General features: G+C 46.4%; 1 protein-coding gene across 2 annotated transcripts in view; it reads left to right on the forward strand.

Moving 5' to 3' along the window:
* TPX2 (TPX2 microtubule nucleation factor) overlaps window positions 1-18,676 on the forward strand; it is a 33,222-nt gene extending 14,546 nt beyond the window's left edge. The window contains exons 3-16 of one of the 2 annotated variants that reach the window (XM_033153852.1): window positions 139-294; window positions 1,421-1,547; window positions 2,845-2,967; window positions 4,523-4,653; window positions 7,191-7,348; window positions 8,077-8,248; window positions 8,830-8,968; window positions 10,464-10,683; window positions 11,643-11,744; window positions 12,117-12,293; window positions 14,244-14,390; window positions 15,329-15,440; window positions 17,088-17,275; window positions 17,943-18,676. In XM_033153852.1, coding sequence (XP_033009743.1) covers window positions 139-294; window positions 1,421-1,547; window positions 2,845-2,967; window positions 4,523-4,653; window positions 7,191-7,348; window positions 8,077-8,248; window positions 8,830-8,968; window positions 10,464-10,683; window positions 11,643-11,744; window positions 12,117-12,293; window positions 14,244-14,390; window positions 15,329-15,440; window positions 17,088-17,275; window positions 17,943-18,053 — 2,063 coding nt within the window. In that variant the 3' untranslated portion in view covers window positions 18,054-18,676. The remainder of the gene's footprint in view (window positions 1-138; window positions 295-1,420; window positions 1,548-2,844; window positions 2,968-4,522; window positions 4,654-7,190; window positions 7,349-8,076; window positions 8,249-8,829; window positions 8,969-10,463; window positions 10,684-11,642; window positions 11,745-12,116; window positions 12,294-14,243; window positions 14,391-15,328; window positions 15,441-17,087; window positions 17,276-17,942) is intronic. The other variant, XM_033153853.1, reaches the window with a different exon arrangement.
* Window positions 18,677-18,997: the final 321 nt, after the last annotated feature.

An 18,997-nucleotide genomic window follows, 5' to 3' on the forward strand; every position in this document is an offset into this window, starting at 1 on the left:
GCAACAGGGCATCTGAGGTCTTCTCTGTGTTTGCCTGGCCCTCAAACTGGGAGAGTAAGGGGCAGAGATGGCAATTAGCCTGCTGAGCAGCACTGGGAGGTACATTGAATTTAACCAGGTGATTGTTGGTTCTTCCAGATCTCAGAGCTGGTCTTCTGAGCACTCCAAGTTCAGATATGCCAGCCAGTCTTCAGAGAACTCCATGTTCAGACATGCCAGCCGGCATCCTGCAGAAATCCTCAGCATCAAGGGCTAACATTCCACGTGCCATTGTCTCTCCAATGGTGAAATCCAGTAAGTTGTTCAGCTCAGGTTAGCAAGTTCTTGTAAAGTTACAATGGTAATAGAAGGGTATATGGGCCTAGTCCAGTGATGGCCTGTGAAGTTGCTCATGTGAGGCTTGGTTTTCTTTATCCCTGGCAGTGTCAAGACCTGAATGCCTGACACACAAATGTACATCTGATTATTCCCGCCTAAGTGTTGAACCTTACACTTGTCCCTATTGAAATTCCTTTTGTTAGTTTCGGCCCTGTTCTCCCATCTGTTAAGGCTGCCTTGAATCTGGACTTTATTTTCTGTGGCATTAGCTACCCCTCCCAGTTTGGTGTCATCTGCAAATTTGAGGAGCATCCACTCAATTCCTTCATCCAAGTCCTTTATAAAGATGTTGAACAATGCCAGGCTCAGGACACAATCCTATGAGTGCAGTACCCAACATGTCACTTTTTTCCAGGATGTTGAGGAACCATTAGTGAGCACTTTTTGAGTTCTGTCAGTCAACCAGCAGAATTCATCACAGTCCACTCGGCTTTTCACCATTCCGAATATTTGATGCTAGCTACAAACAAGGCTACCTCCTTAACTTGGCACTGACTCGGGATAACTTCTAAGTAAATTAAAAAGCACAAGTCCTAATGCAGGTCTCAGTGGGGCTAAGCTAAGGTTTAACATATCCCTCTGAGGGTGCTTTATTGGCCATGCTGGGTGCATCAAGCAGGGCGTGGAGCTGTGGAAGGATAATGTAGGGTCCCAAATATAGAGTGGAAAGATGAACTACAACCTCAAATGCACAAGCAAGCTGTTTATTGCTGAAGCTAGCAAAAGATCTATTTCCTACTCATTTATTTTTCTTCTGTGCTGATAGTTCAAAGCTGTGAAGTTTTTAAAGCTCCTTCCCTCACAACCTCACTTGCTGATGACAAGCTCAAGCCTCTGTGCATCTGTTGGTAGTATCCTATCCTGTAGCAGGCTTTTCCTGGTGGGTGACAGAGGGAGCACTGTATGGTTTTTATGGATAGATATTGGGGTCTTTTGTGAATGTTGTATAAGCTATTAGCTGGCTTTGAGCTGTTGGAGAGGAAGAAGGGGCATATAAATTTTGAGGAATATATATATAGCTCGTGTTTCTTATTTGCCTTAGCCGAGAATCACAATGAAAATGAGATGGGACTGGCTAACAGGGTGCCACCAAATGTGGTTGGATCTATGGCACAGTGGTACAGTACATCAAATGAGACGGTAGCTGCTCCTGCAAGGGCCCCAGGAAGGTAAGCATTCTAATCTCCAAGTGGGTCAACTTTCCCCTGGGACTTGGTGTTGACACAGCTTGCAAGCGTTAACATAGACCATGGTTGCCTAACATCTTGATCCTCCCACAAGTGCTTCTCTCTATTTTTTCAAGAAATAGCCTGCTGAGCTTTTCCAGCTGGCCTAGGACTCCTCCTTTGGTTGCTCTTAAGCTAACTTCCAGGTCTGCAGTTCTGGGAAGCTGCAAAGTGATCTGAATGTGGGAATAAAGTTGATGCACAACCCTTCCCACCACAGCGCCCCTTCAGTGGGCTGCTTCTCACAGAGGCCAGTAGAATGAATTCATAAAATAATAAGAAGCTTCTGGTCCTCATGGCTGCCAAGAATCTCCAACATGGCTATTATATTGTAATCTAATTCTGAAATCAGGTTGTCCTTGAGAACATGACAAATGGTCTCAACATAAATGAGCAAATGTGTTTTTTTGTGGGTGTGCATCTTTCCAGGATCTAGTACTAAAAGCTTGAGGAGGGACACCAGCCAGATTTTCTCCCAATAACTATCAAAAGTCGTCATGGGAGGGAGGATCTGGATCAGTGGTTGATGAGGGAAGACAGATTAGATGCCTTCTTGTGAAAAGATGCTTCAGTTTCTCAGCAGATGCTCTACATAAATGAGTATTATCAGCATACAGGTGGGTAGCCGTGCTGGTCTGCCATAGTCGAAACAAAATAGAAAATTCTTTCCAGTAGCACCTTAGAGACCAACTGAGTTTGTTCTTGGTATGAGCTTTCGTGTGCATGCACACTTCTCTTATCTGAAGAAGTGTGCATGCACACGAAAGCTCATACCAAGAACAAACTCAGTTGGTCTCTAAGGTGCTACTGGAAAGAATTTTCTATTTTATTATCAGCATGACCATGTTCGAAATGCTGCATAAAACAATACTTGCCCAAAGCCAAATGGATAAAATACCACATGTTGCAAACATGGGGGAATTGGGGTACCTGAAGCTATTTCCTGGATAACTGCTTCTGGTGCCTCCAACTGGAGCCCCCGTACCCCAAGTGGACTATGTGCTTGGTGCAAGAGCACATGATGCATTTGCACCCCGAAGAGGCAGGCATCATCCCATGTAAAATATGCAAGACTCCTAATTTGAACATCCTACTAATCCCCTCTTTTCCCCTCTTGTTTTGGAATGGCTCCATATTATTGCAGTAGCTGAAACTTGTAAGCTTTGAGTCTGTGTCGCTTCATCTCACTCCACCCCATTCCTTTACACTCAGCCGGCTTTTCCCTTTCCCTCCCCTGTAGGGTGTCAAAACAGCTCTTGGAACGGCAGAAGAGTGCTCAGCGCAAGTGCGCTGTCAAAATACATGCCAAGAGATGTGCCGTCCTGGCCACCAATGAACAGCTGCCGCCACCTGTAAAGAAACAGTAAGTGTGGGTCTGGTGGGTTGAGCAAGGGGAGGCACAAAGGAGTGGCTTGCTAAGGTGTTTGAATTGGCTGGGGGTCACTGTGCCATCTTATTTCAAGCCCTCTCCAAGTGCCAACAAAGTTTTATCCAACAAAGCTGTCCACAATAACTTCCTCCAGTACAATGGGACAACCTCTCCATTTGCCCCCCCCCATCTGTTCTGTGGGTTCACCCAACCTTCCAGAACAGATTTGGCAGGCACAAGGAGAGGATGTCTTGTTGCACAGGTGGAAAGTGGTGTGCTAACCAGATGACTTTTCATTGGTGTCAGGGATTGCTCTTCCCTTTAGATGTTGCTCATGAGTAACGACAAGCCTTCAGGTAAGCTAAAACTATTTCTTGTCCATAATGAAATTACAGAGTCTCTGGAGCACGACTGCTCAGTTAGTTTCAGTTTCTCGGAATGGCGGGCTTTCCCGCCCCCGCCAACAAAACCAACGGCTTGGCACTCTAAAATGACGTCTGCATCGCCTCCCCGTCACTTCTTTCTGTCTGAGACTGACTGCTGTTGGTCTTTACCCTGCCATACCGGAGCCTGCCATCTCCCCCTCTTCCGGAGACATTTCCTGGTGGGGGCTTGAGCTGGGAGATGAATCTGTGGAGATTATGGGTGGCTGTTCTCTATAACCCAGTGACTCCCCTTCCCTGGAGGAATCGCTATCTTTTCTCCCAGCTCTAGCTTGCTCCTCTGTCTCTCCCTGCTCCTCCCGAGTAGTCCCTCTATCCCTGACAATTGGATACAACCCCAAACTTGGGGTGTTTAAGAGATGTCTGAACTGAGCCCAAATCCACCAGGAACTTGCCCAGCACAGGCCTCATTGATGCAAGGAAAGCTGTACAAAAATGTGGGCTTCATGTTTGGACTTTATTTATTTATTTTATTAAATGTGTATACCATTCTTCATCTATAGATATCTATCTGGGTGGTTCACAACATAAAAATAAAATATAAAAATACGAAGTACGGACAAGAATAAAAAAAAAAATCACACAAACCAATAATCTTCCCTCCCACCAACACATTTAAAAGGTATAAGATGTTAATCAGTTCAAAGCCTGGTTGAAAGGGAACATTCTTTTTGCCCGGCTTCTAAAGGTGTATAATGAAGGTGCCAGTCGAAGCTCCCTTGGGATAGCATTCCGCAATGCTCTGATCTGTGTTGATATTTTCCCCAAGCATCAGGTGTTGTGATGGGCACAGAATGTGATTCCCTTGGAATCTTGCCTTCCTGTTATTTTAAAAGCCAATGTGGGGGAACCAGTGGCCCTCCAGGTGTTGCTGGGCTATGGCTCCCTTCACTCCTGACCATTTGCCAGGCCAGCTGCAGCTGATGGGAACTGGAATCCCAACAACCTCTGGAGGGTCACAGATTTCCCCACCTCTGATTTAAAGGAATTTCTAAGCTGTGCAGGGGTCAGAAGCAGTAGACCAGAGGCTGAGGACCTTCAGGCAGCTGCAGCCTTGTACACTGCTCCCTTTTCTGAAAAGAATCTGTGTCTTTTTTATTTTTCAGGAAACGGAATTCAGCCAAGGGCAAGTCCACGGAGGACCTGGAGGTAGAGAAAATGCAGCAGCTGCAGCAAGAGGTGGCTGAGCTGCGCCGGAAGAACGAGGACTCCCTCAAAGTGGCCATTGCTGGACCGGGTGAGCTTGGAAGTAACTTACCAAGATTCCTCCCCTCCCACCCCAGCCAATCTATTGCACTAATAAAGTGTGTGCTTTTCTTTAGTGTTTGAATTTGTATTGCAACTCACCAAAGAATTATTTTAAAATTAATGATTTACAATTAAATTACAAGATACAGTTACTTACTTGCGGCCTTTCCCTTCAATGTACGTATTTTCAGGACAGCTTACCAATACAGTGGTACCTGGTGGGGAACGCCCTCCCATCAGGGGTCAGAGAGATAAACAACTACCTGTCATTTAGAAAATACCTGAAGGCAGCCCTGTTTAGGGAAGTTTTTAATCTGTGACTTTGTATTGTATTTTAATATTTCTTGGAGGCCGCCCAGAGTGGCCGGGGAGACCCAGCCAGATGGGTGGGGTATAAATAATGAATTATTATTATTATTAATATTATTATTACTTTGGTTTATGAACTTAATCCGTTCCGGAAGTCCGTTCTTAAACCAAATCCGTTCTTAAACCGAGGCGCGCTTTCCCTTATGAGGCCCCCCCCTCACCTGTGTCCTTCCACCGTTCAGCTTCCATTCGTAGACAAAGTTCGAGGCAAAGTTCGCAAACCGGAACACTACTTCCAGTTTTGCAGAGTTCATAAACCGAATAGTTTGTAAACGGGACTGTTTGTAAACTGAGGTACCACTGTAATATAAAATAAAATCTGGAACCAGCAGCACCGGGTATAGGGGGTGGAGGGCGTTTCAGCTTCCCCAATACTTTTTGGCCCTCCGCACAGACACCGGGCAGTATCATGTGAAGTGTCACATGACAGCAGCCCCCTCAATGTGGGGGGCAAGTCGGTGCCCCTGTCTGGAACTGTTATACCGGGTAAAATAGGAAGTTTCCAGCAGCATAAAAACACTAGAGGAGTTAAAGTTAAAAACAGCACAACATCATAGCCTTAAGAAATAAAAAGGCTGTTGGTGTCATAAAAAGGGGGTGGGAAACCTCAGGCCACGGGCTGAAGGTGGTCCTTAAAATAGCCAGATCCCTCACTGGTCCCATTTCACACCCAGGTTTGTTTGTTTTTGCCTTGCTGGAATGTGTCCTTTAACTCTGCTCATGACTCCTGTTTGTGTGAATGGAGGATACAAAGGGTGTGTTGTAAATTTCACAGGCGGCTAGTTTCTACGTTTGTTGCTGTGCCCACCTGTCCTCTTACTGAAAGGGTATTTGGCCCTTAGCATGAAAAGGGTGTCCCTCGCCTGCCACAGAAGGCTTTCCCCTGGGGAAAGGACCCCACAACTGGGATGCCAGAACTAAGGTCTGAAATCCATTATTCCTAGGAGCTTTCTCATGACTATAGTCATGCACTTCCTAATGCAGGTGTTAGTCCCAGCCTTGAAAGGCCTCGCTGGGCACAGGTAATCTCTGTCTGCCAGGCAGGCATCTGGCACCATGGGCCACTGGCAGCAATTCTTAAGCTGTAGCTTGGAGGGGCCACCAAAAGTTGTGTATTGAGTGCTTTGTCATCTGTCCTGAACCTGCTTCCAACTGGATTCATTGGACACTTCCAAATTCTAGTGTTATGGGAAACCTCTCTGCGAACTGAGTGAAAAGGGAGTCGCTTTACAGACCTCTCAAGTTGCTCTACTGCCCCCACCCTTGGGTGGCTTTTCTCCTCTTCGTCATGGCTTATTTATAGATGCACCTAAGCCATGCTAGCCACCGTAAATGCATAAAATGCATGGTCCACTTCTGCCTTTCAGTCTAACAATCTAGATATAAACACAAAGCTAAAGGGAATTAATTCTCAAAAGTCCCAATATTTCTTGGGACTAGCCACCTTGGAAGGGCTATCTTCTACCTCCAGTGACAGAGGGAGCATGCCTCTGAATACCAGTTGCTGGGAATCACTAATGAGAATACTTGTTTCATTCAGGGCCTGCTTTTGAGCTTCCCATTGGAGCACCTGGCTATACTCACTTTGAGAGCAGGAAGCTGGGCTAGGTGGGCCTGTGCTCTGATCCAACAGGGCTCTTCTTAAGGAATGTGATTAAGTGCTCATACTGCATTGTGATGGCCATCGGCTATAAACAATAAAATCTACTGACAGATTAAGCTGCTTAATCGCTTTAGTTAGCCTTTGTGCCATAAAGTCTGCGATTCCCTAAGTGAAAACTGCTTGGCTGTGACTTTTTACAAGCTGGGCTTTCACAAATTCTTTCCATGTCCCACTGAGCTCTCACTGGTTCATGTGAATCTGCATGGATGGTACCTAGAGCAGATTATATGTATGTGAGTGTGGCAATTTATCGTGATTTGGATGAAAAATGAATGCACCAACTTAATTGGCATAGTCCTGCCTAGTGGAGCAAGTGGGAGGCACAACCCATCTGAGGATCCCCTGAAGAAAATGAACCTTCATAGTATGCCCAATATTTCTTTTATCTTGATTGGATGGAATGTGAGTACATCATATTGAGTTGTTCAAGCTGTCATGTCCTGGACATTGGAATGCTTCTTATTAACTCTCACCCCCCACTTTCTCCCCACCAGGGCAAACTGTCAAGAAGATAGCGACCCACATCACCAAGCCGGTAGATTTCCACTTCCGCACAGATGAAAGGATTAAACAGCATGGTGAAAACCAGCCCGCCACAGAGTATAAGGAGGTGGATTTCAAAGCTGCTCTGAGGAGGCACCCACCATCTCCGGTGAGAGCAACGAGAATCAAGAAATGAGACTTCTGGCTACAGAGCCTTCAACTGCATGTTGTTGCATCTCTTGGGGTGTAAAGATTTGCAAGAAATAAATTCTATATAGGGCAAGAAGAAGTAGGTACCAATTAAAAAGAATAGAGGCAGATTATTTTGGAGTCTTTTGCTGGGGCCTTGTGTTACCTCGACATAGGCTAATAATTTATTTATTTATTTATTATTTATACCTCGCCCATCTGGCTGAGTTTCCCCAGCCACTCTGGGCGGCTCCCAATCGAGTGTTAAAAACAATACAGCATACAACATTTTCTTATGTATGTAGCCTACTTTGTGGGGTTAATCTCTGCTTAGATGAGACCCTCTCTAACCATTCTATAGTGCCCTTTCCTTATGGTAAGTTAAAGAGGCTTCAACTTTAGCCTCTTTCAGAACAATACATCAGTAAACTTGTACTTCTGCATTGCTGCTTTTAAAAAGGAATGGGCCTTCAAAATGTATATATGCAGATTTCACCCGCCACTGAAGTGAATAATTATTCATTTATTCAGTTCACAGGTAAACTCCCTAATGTTCTTTTGTGGAGGTGTGGAGACCATGCACTGCACCAAGAGCTTTAGAATGAGATAGACTTGCAAGCCAAGTAAATTCTGTCAGCAGCTGGTGGGCCCAAGGTGCATCCTGCCTTGAGAACATTCTGCTAACAAACCAGCCCTGTCTCCTTACAGGTCCAAGTGTCAAAGGGTATGACAGTCCCAAAACCCTTCAACCTGTCCCAAAGCAACAAAAGGAAGTTTGATGAAGTTTCCACAGAATTTGTATCACTGGCCCAGCAGGTTAGAAACTTCCAGCAACGCACCCCGCCACGTTACCACCTGAGGAGTAGGAAGGCCGAGGGAGGTAAGGCTGCAAGTGGCTTGGCCGGGAACCCCTTTGTGACAGTGGCAAGAACAGTGGCAAGTGGCACAGTCCCTCTGAACTTGGTGACATTAATCAGGTGCAATTATTCATGTCTTGGAGACTGCTAAACAGCGGTGCCTCTTCTTTCCTGCCAAGAGGAGCAGGGAACCACAGTAAAGATAGGTTGGCTATTTTTCAAGTGTGCAGTTCTAGAGGGACTAGACAGTCAAAGATAGGAGGTTAAAGTTGGAATTGAGACTTTTGCTTAATTTTCCTAATTCTGTTAACATCAGAATTTAGGTTTGTGGTCGTTGTCGTCTTCTCTCTTTTTATTTGAAGAGGTTGGGCAAGGACACAAGGCTTAAACTTGGGAAAATGTAAAATGGGAACTGTGGATGGCACAAGGAAGGGTTGAATATATCAGAACTAACACCAGCCTCACTTTCCATACTTTCCTCTTTTTTTCTAAGGTAACAAGATTTCATATTTGCAATTATGAGAGCTGGCTAAATGCGCCTCTTTTTAAAGATAACTTTGTAAGCTGTGCTTTTGTTTATGGTCCTTTCCCCCCGTTCTTGCAGGCATAAGCCAAACAAAGCCATTTAAGGCCAAGGTAACCGACCCCAAAACTCCCCGCCTTGAAACCAAGACCCGCCAGAGACCTGTCAAATGCAAGAGCGCTGCTGAGTTAGAGGCTGAGGAGCTTGAGAAGCTTCAACAGTAAGTGCAACTCTTTGCCCAAATGACGCCTCTCTGAGCTGAATATAGTTCAGGACTCCTGGTGGTGTCCTTGGTGTAGAATCCAGCCAGTGAGCCAGAATTGTGTGAGTGCTTCTCTCTGCATGGATTTCATGTTCAGGCTTGTGCGCCCTGCAGTCCATTGGGGCTAAGGGAAAGTAGTGAGAGCCCCTTGAGGGTATGAATATACTTGGGAAGGCATGTTGGGCGAGACTGCAGCAAGCCCCCCCCCCCCCGGGCTTCCTTGGTTAGAGGCTGGTTTGTGCACTTGCCTGTATCTATTCCATAGCAAATCTTCCAGCTGAGATTGTGTCATCTACAAAACTGGGAAGGAATGCCTCTGGAGGAAGAGGTTCCATACCTTGGTGCTTGAGAACATGCTTGGCGTGTAGGTGCCAGGTTTAATTTATAGCCTCTCCAGCTAAGGATGTCCAGTAGTAGAGCTTTGAGAGACTCTGGAGAGCTGCTGCAAGTAGGCATAGCCGATGACTCATAGAATCATAGAATTGTGGAGTTGAAGGGACCCCAAGGGACATCTAGTCGAACCCTCTGCAATGCAGGAATCTCAACTAAAGCATCCCTGACAGATGGCCATCCGACTTTAAAATCTCCAACAAAGGAGAGTCCACCACCTCCCGAGGGAGATCGTTGCACTGTTTAACAGCTTTACTGCGAGACACTTCTTGTGATGTTTAGTTGGAATCGCCTTTCTTTTAATTGGAATCCATTGGTACAAGTCCTACCCTCCAGAGAAAAAGAAAACAAGCTTGCTCCATCTCCCATGTGATAGCCATTTAGATATTTGAAGATGGCTATCATATCTCCACTCAACTTCCTCTTTCCCAGGCTAAACATACCCAGCGCCCTTGATAATCTTGGTCATCGTCCTCTATACCCATTCCAACTTATCAATATCTTAAATTCTGGTGCCCAGAACTGGACATAGTATTCCAGGTGTGTCCAAGACTGAATAGAGCAGTACTATTACTTCCCTTGACCTGGACTTCTGCTGATGCAGCCTAGAATAGCATTAGGTTTTTTGCTTGTTTTTTCTGCTGCATCACACTGTTGGCTCATGTTAAGCTTGTGGTCTGCTAAGACTCCTCAATCCTTTTCATATGTACTACTGACAAGCCAGGTGAGTCTTATATTGGACTCAATGGGCCTGTGGTTTGACTTAGGATAGAGCAGCTTTGTACACCCACATGAATGGGTCAGCCTCCCTTCTGAGTGGGAGAGGCATTAGCACTACCCTGTCTGCTCATCTGTCTATCAGACAGGAGGAGCCTTGTGGGTTAGTTCAAAACGTCCACACTCAGAAATGTCCAAAGTTGCAGACACACGGCCATGGCTTTGAAGTGTCTTGCCACAGGAATGGGCTAACCTCAGGCAACTTCAGTTGCCTCTACTCAGCCTATGGCATGGAGTAATTTCGACTCCACATTGGAGTCTCACCCTTTGCTTCATTGTCTGACAGGTACAGGTTCAAAGCTCAAGAACTCAACCCCCGGATCCTGGAGGGAACACCAATCTTGCCCAAGAAGCCTCCAGTGAAGGAGCCCACCAAGCCAGTTGGCTTTGATTTGGAAATAGAGAAGCGCATTCAAGAACGGGAGAGCAAGAAGAAGCACCAGGAGGAGGAACACTTCCAGTTCCATTCGAGGCCATGTCCGACTAAAATCCTGGAGGATGTGGTGGTAATCTTTGCAGCTTGTGTTTTTCATCCTCCAAGGAAAATGGGCTGAAGTTGGTACTAAGGTGGTCTGAATCTATGATTGATTCTCTGCATTCCGCCAGGCTTCCGGTTTGCCTTTTTGATGCCAAGAGCTTCAGTCCTTTGTCTGGCTTCAGAGTCTTCTTGTTCTAGTCTAGTGCTTGCTGCTCATACAGTTTCACCTATGGACCTCTTGGCTTGGCTGTTGTGCTCACTGCCTACTTTTACCCCACATCCATATTTGGACCATCAGAAACACTGTCACCTTCATCCCTAACCAGATGCTCACCAGCTCCTGTCATAGAGGAGAGGCACCTTTGTGGACCCAGTGGCTGCATCCACGGTTGGCTTCCCAACTTAGGGTTGCCTGCCAGTGGGGGAGGGGCAAAGTTGGTGCACAAATGGACTCACACGGGCAGGAGCAGGCAGATATCCAGTCTCCCCGATCCATGCAGCATGGAGGGTGTGTGTGAAGGTTTCTTGCCTCTTGCTGGAAGCTGTCCATCCAGCACTGCAGTGGGAAGGAAAGTACTTTTGCTCACCTCTTGGAAAGGTTGAGCAGCTCAGAGCACTCTGGATACAGGAAGGAGCATTCCTTGTTTCCCTAGCGCTCTGACCTGCTAGCAGTGGCACCATGAAAGAGGGAGAAGAGGTGTCTTTCCAAGGCGAGCAGAATAAAATTAGTCCAGGGGACAGGGAGGCCACTGAAAATGATTCTAACATTAACAGAACTCTCTCTTGGTTAAGACTTGAGTGAGCAAAGATGAGGGCTTTGTGCAGGGCACCCAGAGCCCTATGTATTTAAGGGCAGAACTGATCATCAGGTGGCACTGCTGTGTTTCCACCAGGTTGATTTGCAAAATGTGGAAGGGGAATTTGTTTTAACACTACTCCATGTTTCCTGACTCACCGGTATTGCAACTTGCTGTTTTGTTCCTGCAGGGTGTTCCTGAGAAAAAACTGCTCCCTCCCACAGTCCCACAGTCCCCAGCATTTGCTCTGAAGAACAGAGTTGGCATCCTGGCTAAAGAGGAGAAAGTGAAGGTGGTTCTTTTTCTGTAGTGCGTGGTAGTTGGGGGCCCTGGTGTAGCCAGTCAGGGCCTGACATGGGGGGTTGGGGTTCAAATGAGCCACTCAGCCCTTCTAAGGGAGTGTTTTGCCTGCAACCAGGCAGTTCTGGGCCATCCAGCTGACACAGCTGGATGGTAAATATCCTAGCGGCTGGGTGATTTTTTTTTAGAGTCCCTTTTTGAACTGGTTCCTGGATTTGCCACAACGAGCCTTCCCCAAAGGACAGCCATTCTGCCCTCTCCAAGTCTCCTTAAGATGCAACTCTTCACACAAGGTCGGGTGGGGGAGTGGGGGCTGCCTTTGTTCCCTTCCCTACTCCATTTCCCGTGCTGTTTTTCTCTACAGGAAGAGGAAGTTGTGCCTGTGATCAAAGCCAAGCCAGTGCCGTACTTTGGGGTGCCTTTTAAGCCAAAAGCTGCAGAACCCAGGCAGGTGGAGATGTGCCCTTTCTCCTTTGACTCTCGGGACAAAGAGAGGCTTCTTCAGAAAGAGAAGAAAATTGAAGAATTGCAAAAAGAAGAGGTGGGTGCTTTTCATTTAGGGACACCCTCTTCCTGTTGGGGCAGAGGCCATCCTCCTGGCACTACTATCCAAAAGCAAGAGCGGACCCATGCACAATTCTCAATGTAAATGGGCCACAAAAGAAGGAAGCAGATGTTGGCCATTCCCTGGGCTATGTAGGAATCTGCTGGTCATATCTCTAACTCACGGGTGGGCAACCTGGGGTCCTCCAGATGTTGTTGGACTCCCACTCCCATATTTTAATGTTTTGACAGAATTGTTTTATTGTGCGACTGGTTTTACATTTGTAAACTGCTTAGAGGCCACTTTGGCAATTAAGTGATACATAAATTAATAAAATAGAAAATTCTTTCCAGTAGCACCTTAGAGACCAACTGAGTTTGTTCTTGGTATGAGCTTTCGTGTGCATGCACACGAAAGCTCTTACCAAGAACAAACTCAGTTGGTCTCTAAGGTGCTACTGAAAAGAATTTTCTATTTTGTTTCGACTATGGCAGACCAACACGGCTACCCACCTGTAACATAAATTAATAAGTAACAGTTACCGCCAGCCCCTGCCAGCATGGCCAATGATCAAGGAGTTGTAGTCCATCAACATCTGCAGAACCATAAGTTCTATAATTGATCACATTTAAGACCAAGCTTCTAAAAGTGTCTTTGGCAGAGAAGGGAAGGCCAGAGGTTCCCATCAGTTGTCCAGGCTTCATTGTGGATGCTCACTTGCCTAAAATAGCTGTAGGGAAGTAGATGGAGAAAAGTGAATGCCAGTCTGTATTGTTGTTCTTTCTATTTCTAGATCGCTTTATATTTTTATGCCCCCCCAAAAAAATCTCAAAGCTGATTACAACCTACATTAAAACATGAAATAAAAGCAATCCAAAATAAAACACTACAGAAGGAAGTCAAATATAAAGTGTACATTCAGAGCAGCATAATTAACAGGAAACTAAAATACCGTATTTTCCGGCATATAAGACGACTGGGCGTATAAGACGACCCCCCAACTTTTTCAGTAAAAAAAAGAGTTTGAGATATACTCGACCGCAGATTCTCCACCGGCATATAAAATGACCCCCGACTTTTGAGAAGATTTTCCTGGATTAAAAAGTAGTCTTATATGCCAGAATACACAGTATTACCTTAAAATCTTTCAAAACATTACAAATGTAAGCTTCACTATTTACCGGTATTTACACCATTACATTGTACAAAGAATCTCAGTCCTTATTTGCTGCTATTCCACGAGGATTCCTGACAAAGTATAGGAAGCTCCCTCATATGGAGTCAGATGGCTGGGTCATCTATCTCAGTATGGTCTGTGCTGACCAGCAGCAGCTATCCAGGATTTCAGGCAAAGGATCGTAGAATCAGAGTTGGAAAGGGACCCTGAGGATCATCTAGCCCATCTCCATGCAGTGACAGATGGTCTTCCAACCTCTGCTGAAAAACCTCCAAAGAAGGAGATTCCACAACCTCCCTTGGGAGTCCATTCCACTGTTGGACACTTCTTACTGTCAGAAAGTTCTTCCTGATGTTTAGTCACAGCCCTGGCACAGCGACTTGAAAGGGCCTCTCCCCAGTCACCATCTGCCTGACCTCAGATGCCAGGTGGGAACCAGAGGAGAAGGAGGGCCTATTGATCTCTAAATAGCCTCCCCCAATTTGGTGCCCTCCAGCTGTTTTGGACTACAATTCTTGTCATTCGCAGCCACCATGGGCATGCTGGCCGGCGCAGATAGGAATTGTAGTCTATAGCAGCTGGAAGGGCCTCCATCCAAAAGGGGAGAGGAGATGCACCTGAAAGATTAGGTGAGGGAAGGTGGCCTCCAAGACCTCTCTCAGCTTTCCCCAAGAGCTTTCCCCAAGAGCTTTTTCACTTGATGTGTTTACTATGTTCCAAGTCTTCATCTCATGAGCAGTGCTGAACCTTCTTCTGTGTTTTGTTGGAAGGTGCCAAAGTTCAAAGCACTCCCCGTGCCCCAGTTTGACCACATCAACCTTCCAGAAAAGAAGACCAAGAGCCCCACCAAGCTGGAGCCCTTCCAACTGGCTGTTGATATGAGAGGAGCTGTGAAGCACGAGCAGTGGGAGCAGCAGGTGAGGGGGCTGAGCAGCTGACTGAGCCAGGGGCCCTTCCTGGCCGTCTTTACAATTTCCCTTCCATCGTCGGAAGAGGAGAGTCTGAGGCTGCCATCGGAAGCAGCATGCAACAACCCTGCACTTGTGGGGGCTGATTCTGGTGTTTGGACTGGGAGCATCCTGGTGGCCTCTTCCTGCAGTGTTTTGTCTGGCCAAAGTGGCCTTGTTGTGGATAGGGTCATGAGAAACAGATGGGGGAAAGCATCCTACAAAGGGTGGTTTTCCTGTTATGCATCAAAATCGCTCACCCACACAGGGAAGAATGTCAGATCTATATCTCTACTGTCCACCCCGCTTTCTTCTACAACAGGGATAGTTAACCTGGAGCCCTCCATATGTTACTGGGCTGCAACTCCCACAAACTCTAGCCCGCTTGGCCAGTAGTCAGGGCTAATAAAGGTTGTTGTGGTCCAACAACATCTGGAAGGCCCAAATTAGCCACATCTGGCCTAGAAGGAGAGAAGTAGCTATATGGAATAAGCCCTCTTTGTTGAATGAATGCTTTTCAGCCCTGGAATTTGCTGCTTGAAGTACCTTGTTTTAAAGAATACTTGGGTATACGGAGTCTGGTCCCTTCTCATCATCACTGCTTTTAGTTATTTTCAAGCTGCGTGTTGTCGCATGGCTCAAGGGCCACGTGTGTATGACAAGGAGTGTGTATTTGTACTTGTGTGCAAGTGCATAGTGTCTGTAAACTTGCTCTTAGATAATGCGTGGTAGAAAGGAAGAAACTGAATCAAATTCTTGAAATCCTAGCCAACCCAGACAATACTTGACCACAGTACCTTATTTTTGCTGACTTGTCAGTCTGCCTTGTGGACTTTGTTTGCCTTGGTGAGGAGTGTGTAGGGGTCTCTTAAATCTTTTCCCCCCAACTTCCCTCTCTTCCTGAACAGCTCAAGGAAGAGATGAAACAACAGAAGGAAGCTGCCTCTTTCAAGGCTCAGCCAAGCACCGTGCTACACCAGGAACCTTTTGTGCCCAAGAGGGAGAGCAAACTCCTTTCAGGTGAGGCTCCCTTGGGCAGCCTTCAGGGCCCAGCCACTTAACCCCAAAGTGGTGCCTTGCGTGATGTTAGCTTGCATCTGTGCTTGGGGGGCAGGGGGGAAGTCCCATCTCAGTTGCCACAAGAACAGGTGAGGGCAGCAACGTTTGACAGCTGCGTGGAGACATGGCTGTTGATTGAGTGCTAAGTTAGATCAGGCGTAAGTAGAAGGTAGGGAGCCATGATCTTGGCAACCGCTTCCAGCCTTCTCTACATTCCTTAGTTCCTTGAGGACAAAGGGCTTGGCTTATGGCTACTCCAAGGAAGAAGCGAAGAGACACACTCGGTACACTTTGACCATAAAACTAAGAAATGACAGCTGATGAAGAATAAACGAAACAGGGCCTTGTCCTGGAGTTAAAAATCATTGCAACTGGAATTTGTTTCATACTTTAAACAACAAAAATAGAGGAAGCCATTGTTTATTGCCGTCCTGGCCTGAGTCCTTGCAATCTTTCTAATTGATTTTCTGAATTCCCCAAGGACTCCTATTTTTTTATTATTTACTCCAAGGAAGAGGCAAGCTTGCTCTTGGGTGACAGAATATTGTCAGTGCCCTTTGTGGGAATGTTGTAGATACTAGGAGAGGATATATTGATTTAATAGTATCCTCCTTAACTCACGCTTGTGAGTCAGCAGCTGAGCAACATTCCCCAATATACAGCAGGAAGCTAGTTGGTAGATTCATTTGAATCTCTTGAGTTCAGAAATCCAATCTGGCTTTGTTCAGATTGGAGTATGTTCCTGGTAAGACCACTTTTATGCCTCCTAAAAAGAATAAAGACACAAAAAGCTTCTTTTAAAAGTAACAAGAAGTTTACTCACATTCAGTTCACAGTTGGATCCCTGAAGGCAGGCTTTAGCTTGTAGTTACAGATGCAGTGTGGCTTATATCCTTATAAGGATGGGCCCATGTGCTGCTGGCAGAGAACCAGCCGTGCAGTCCAAGAGAACAAAAGGCATCAAAAGAGGAAGGTGGCTGCGTGACTGGACCTTTTGTGGGGTCTGCAAGGGTCACGGCCACTAACTGGTCACATGCAGGGGGAGGATGCTCCAGACCAGGTGTAACAGGAAGTTCAACTGGCTGGATCAACATCCCCCTGTCTGTGTCCACTCTAGGCAAACAGGAAGTGGTATACTTGACTGCTTATGTTACATCCCACACCCTGAAGCCTTGGTTGCAATACTTCCGAATGCCGGAAGAGCCATTGCTGGAGGGTAGAGGCTCTTGTGCTTGAATCCTGCATGTGGGCTTCCCACAGGCCTCTGGTTGGCCCCTGTGGGTACGGGATGCTGGGCTGGATGGCCCACGGGCCTGTCTGAGCAGGGAGCCAAGTGTCTACATAATGCCTTGTACCTTTCATCCTAGCAAATGAAGCTTCAAGAGAAAGCATCCAACCAGCCTCAAAGCAGTTCTGCAAAGCTCAGTTTTGCAGCTGAAATTCTAGTTGGATCCTGTAGGATGAAGGACTAGCACTAGATGGACCTTTGGTCTGATCCGGCAGGGCTGCTCTTCCATTTTGAAAAACAAACAAGCAATTGGGGTGCTTTGCGTGACAGGCACCACCTTCTTGCATAAAGAGTTGTTCCCCTTCTATTCCGAAACTCAGATGTCCTTTCTGGTTCCATAGCTCCCAAAAACTTTGAGCTGGCCACAGAGCGGCGCGCCCGAGAGCGGCAGGAATTCGAGAAGCGGATGGCGGAACTTGAAGCTGAGAAAGCGCGGCTGCAGGAGATAGCGAGACGTCATGAGGAGGAGCAGAGGAAAGCCGAGTTGGCTGAGCTGAGAGAAGAGCTGGTAAATAAGCCTCTGGCTTGAGGGGCGTGAATCTGGATCATAGATGCCTAAGCAGCTGGGTCAGCAATGGATCCCATCTTTTCTTAGCAGTGCAGGCAGCTCAGTAAACAAAATAACATAATACATAATATTTTTACTGGCAGAAGGTCTTAAAACCAACCAAGCCAGCTCTGTAGCTCAGTAGTAGATCTCTTACCTTGTTTGTGGGATTTTCCAGGCTCTGTCTGTGCCACCTGATTGGAAGGTCTTTGGCTTTCCAGTTCTGGGAAAACAGGCCCAGCCAGATGTCTACTACACTTTGCAGCAGTTAATTCTGAGCTGGAAAGATGTTGGAGAGTTGCCTTGGTATAAAGTACCTTCATCTGTTCCTTTGACTTTTAAGGTACCTACAACCGTTCCTGGGTCTCGGCGGGTCAAGATTTTCTTAACTCTTGCTTCGTCACATACTGGGAGGCGGGGAGGTGCAACCAAAGGCACACTGAAATTGGCTTAACTTGAACTTACGGCTCAATTTTCTCTTGTATGCCTCCTCCGCCATCCGCAGTCTCTCAGTGGTTGGCTGCAGTCCACCCCTTGCCCTCCTTGGGGGGTGAGCAAGGCTGTTCCTTGACAACAGCACTTTCTCCTTTGATAATGGTGCTTAGAACCTTCTTCTTTTCCTTCCCAGGTACACAAAGCCAACCCCATCCACAGGTACCAGCCAGTGGAGATCAAGGCCAGCGACCAGCCCCTGACAGTGCCCCACTCTCCAAACTTTTCCAAAAGGTTTCAACGCTGACATGCAGCCAGAAAGAAAAGACAAGGGGTGCTTTTTTCCCTTCTTAGTATAGAGACTTTTGTATTTTATTGACTTATTTAGCAATGAACCTATTACATACTTAAGCAACATAAATCGTTACTACTGGGAGTGCTTTTCCTGCTAAGCCTAGAAAAAACAGTGTGTCATTTTTCAATTTCTCTCCATAACTGAAACCCAACCCTCAAAACATTTTGCACATACCCTCTAGGTCTTGAGTTGCTAAATGCAGAACTTCCTTGTTTTTGTGTGGCCTTGTTTCCTGGACTGGATCCTCCTGCCTTAATCGCTGGCTCTGGTTGGGAACCATGCTTTCGATAAACCTGTACCACAGCATGTGGAACTGAGTGCAGTCAAGGGAAGAGGGCAGGTTTTCTTTTTCTTTGAGCTGAGGTGGAGATGGATGCATGCTGTTTCTCCTCCCCATCCCCTTTCTGCGCTATTATTTTCACATACCTATACAGGAAGCAACAATCGGTATTCCACCAGAAGCACCACATTTCTCATTTAATTACATTTAACTTTCCAGTGATTTTAGCTTTTAAACAAAGGTTGACACATGTACCATGACCACAGAACAATGTTGCTTTGATGTTGTATATGTATTAAACGTAATAAAACTCTGCCAGGTTGTTTGGAAATGGGTGGTTTTCTTGTCATTTGGCTCCTTTGCGCATGGGTTGTTAGTTTGTCCATTAATTTTAATTCCCAGAGTTGTGCGATCCAGATCTGAAGCAGGTCTGTGCTGAGAGACTTCCAATGCATTGCCATGGTAAGCCGTGCTGCAGCCATCAGGTGAGTAACGAGATCCTTGTAGCAAAGCTGTTGAGCGGCTTCTGAGCAGTATGATAGAAGTGCTATTTTAGGATCCAAATTGGATGCACGCTGTTGACCACCTTCCCAGACGCTGGGCTTGCACCCTCCTT

This window comes from Lacerta agilis, chromosome 6 (genome assembly GCF_009819535.1).
Source record: "Lacerta agilis isolate rLacAgi1 chromosome 6, rLacAgi1.pri, whole genome shotgun sequence".
Taxonomy (NCBI): Eukaryota; Metazoa; Chordata; class Lepidosauria; order Squamata; family Lacertidae; genus Lacerta; species Lacerta agilis.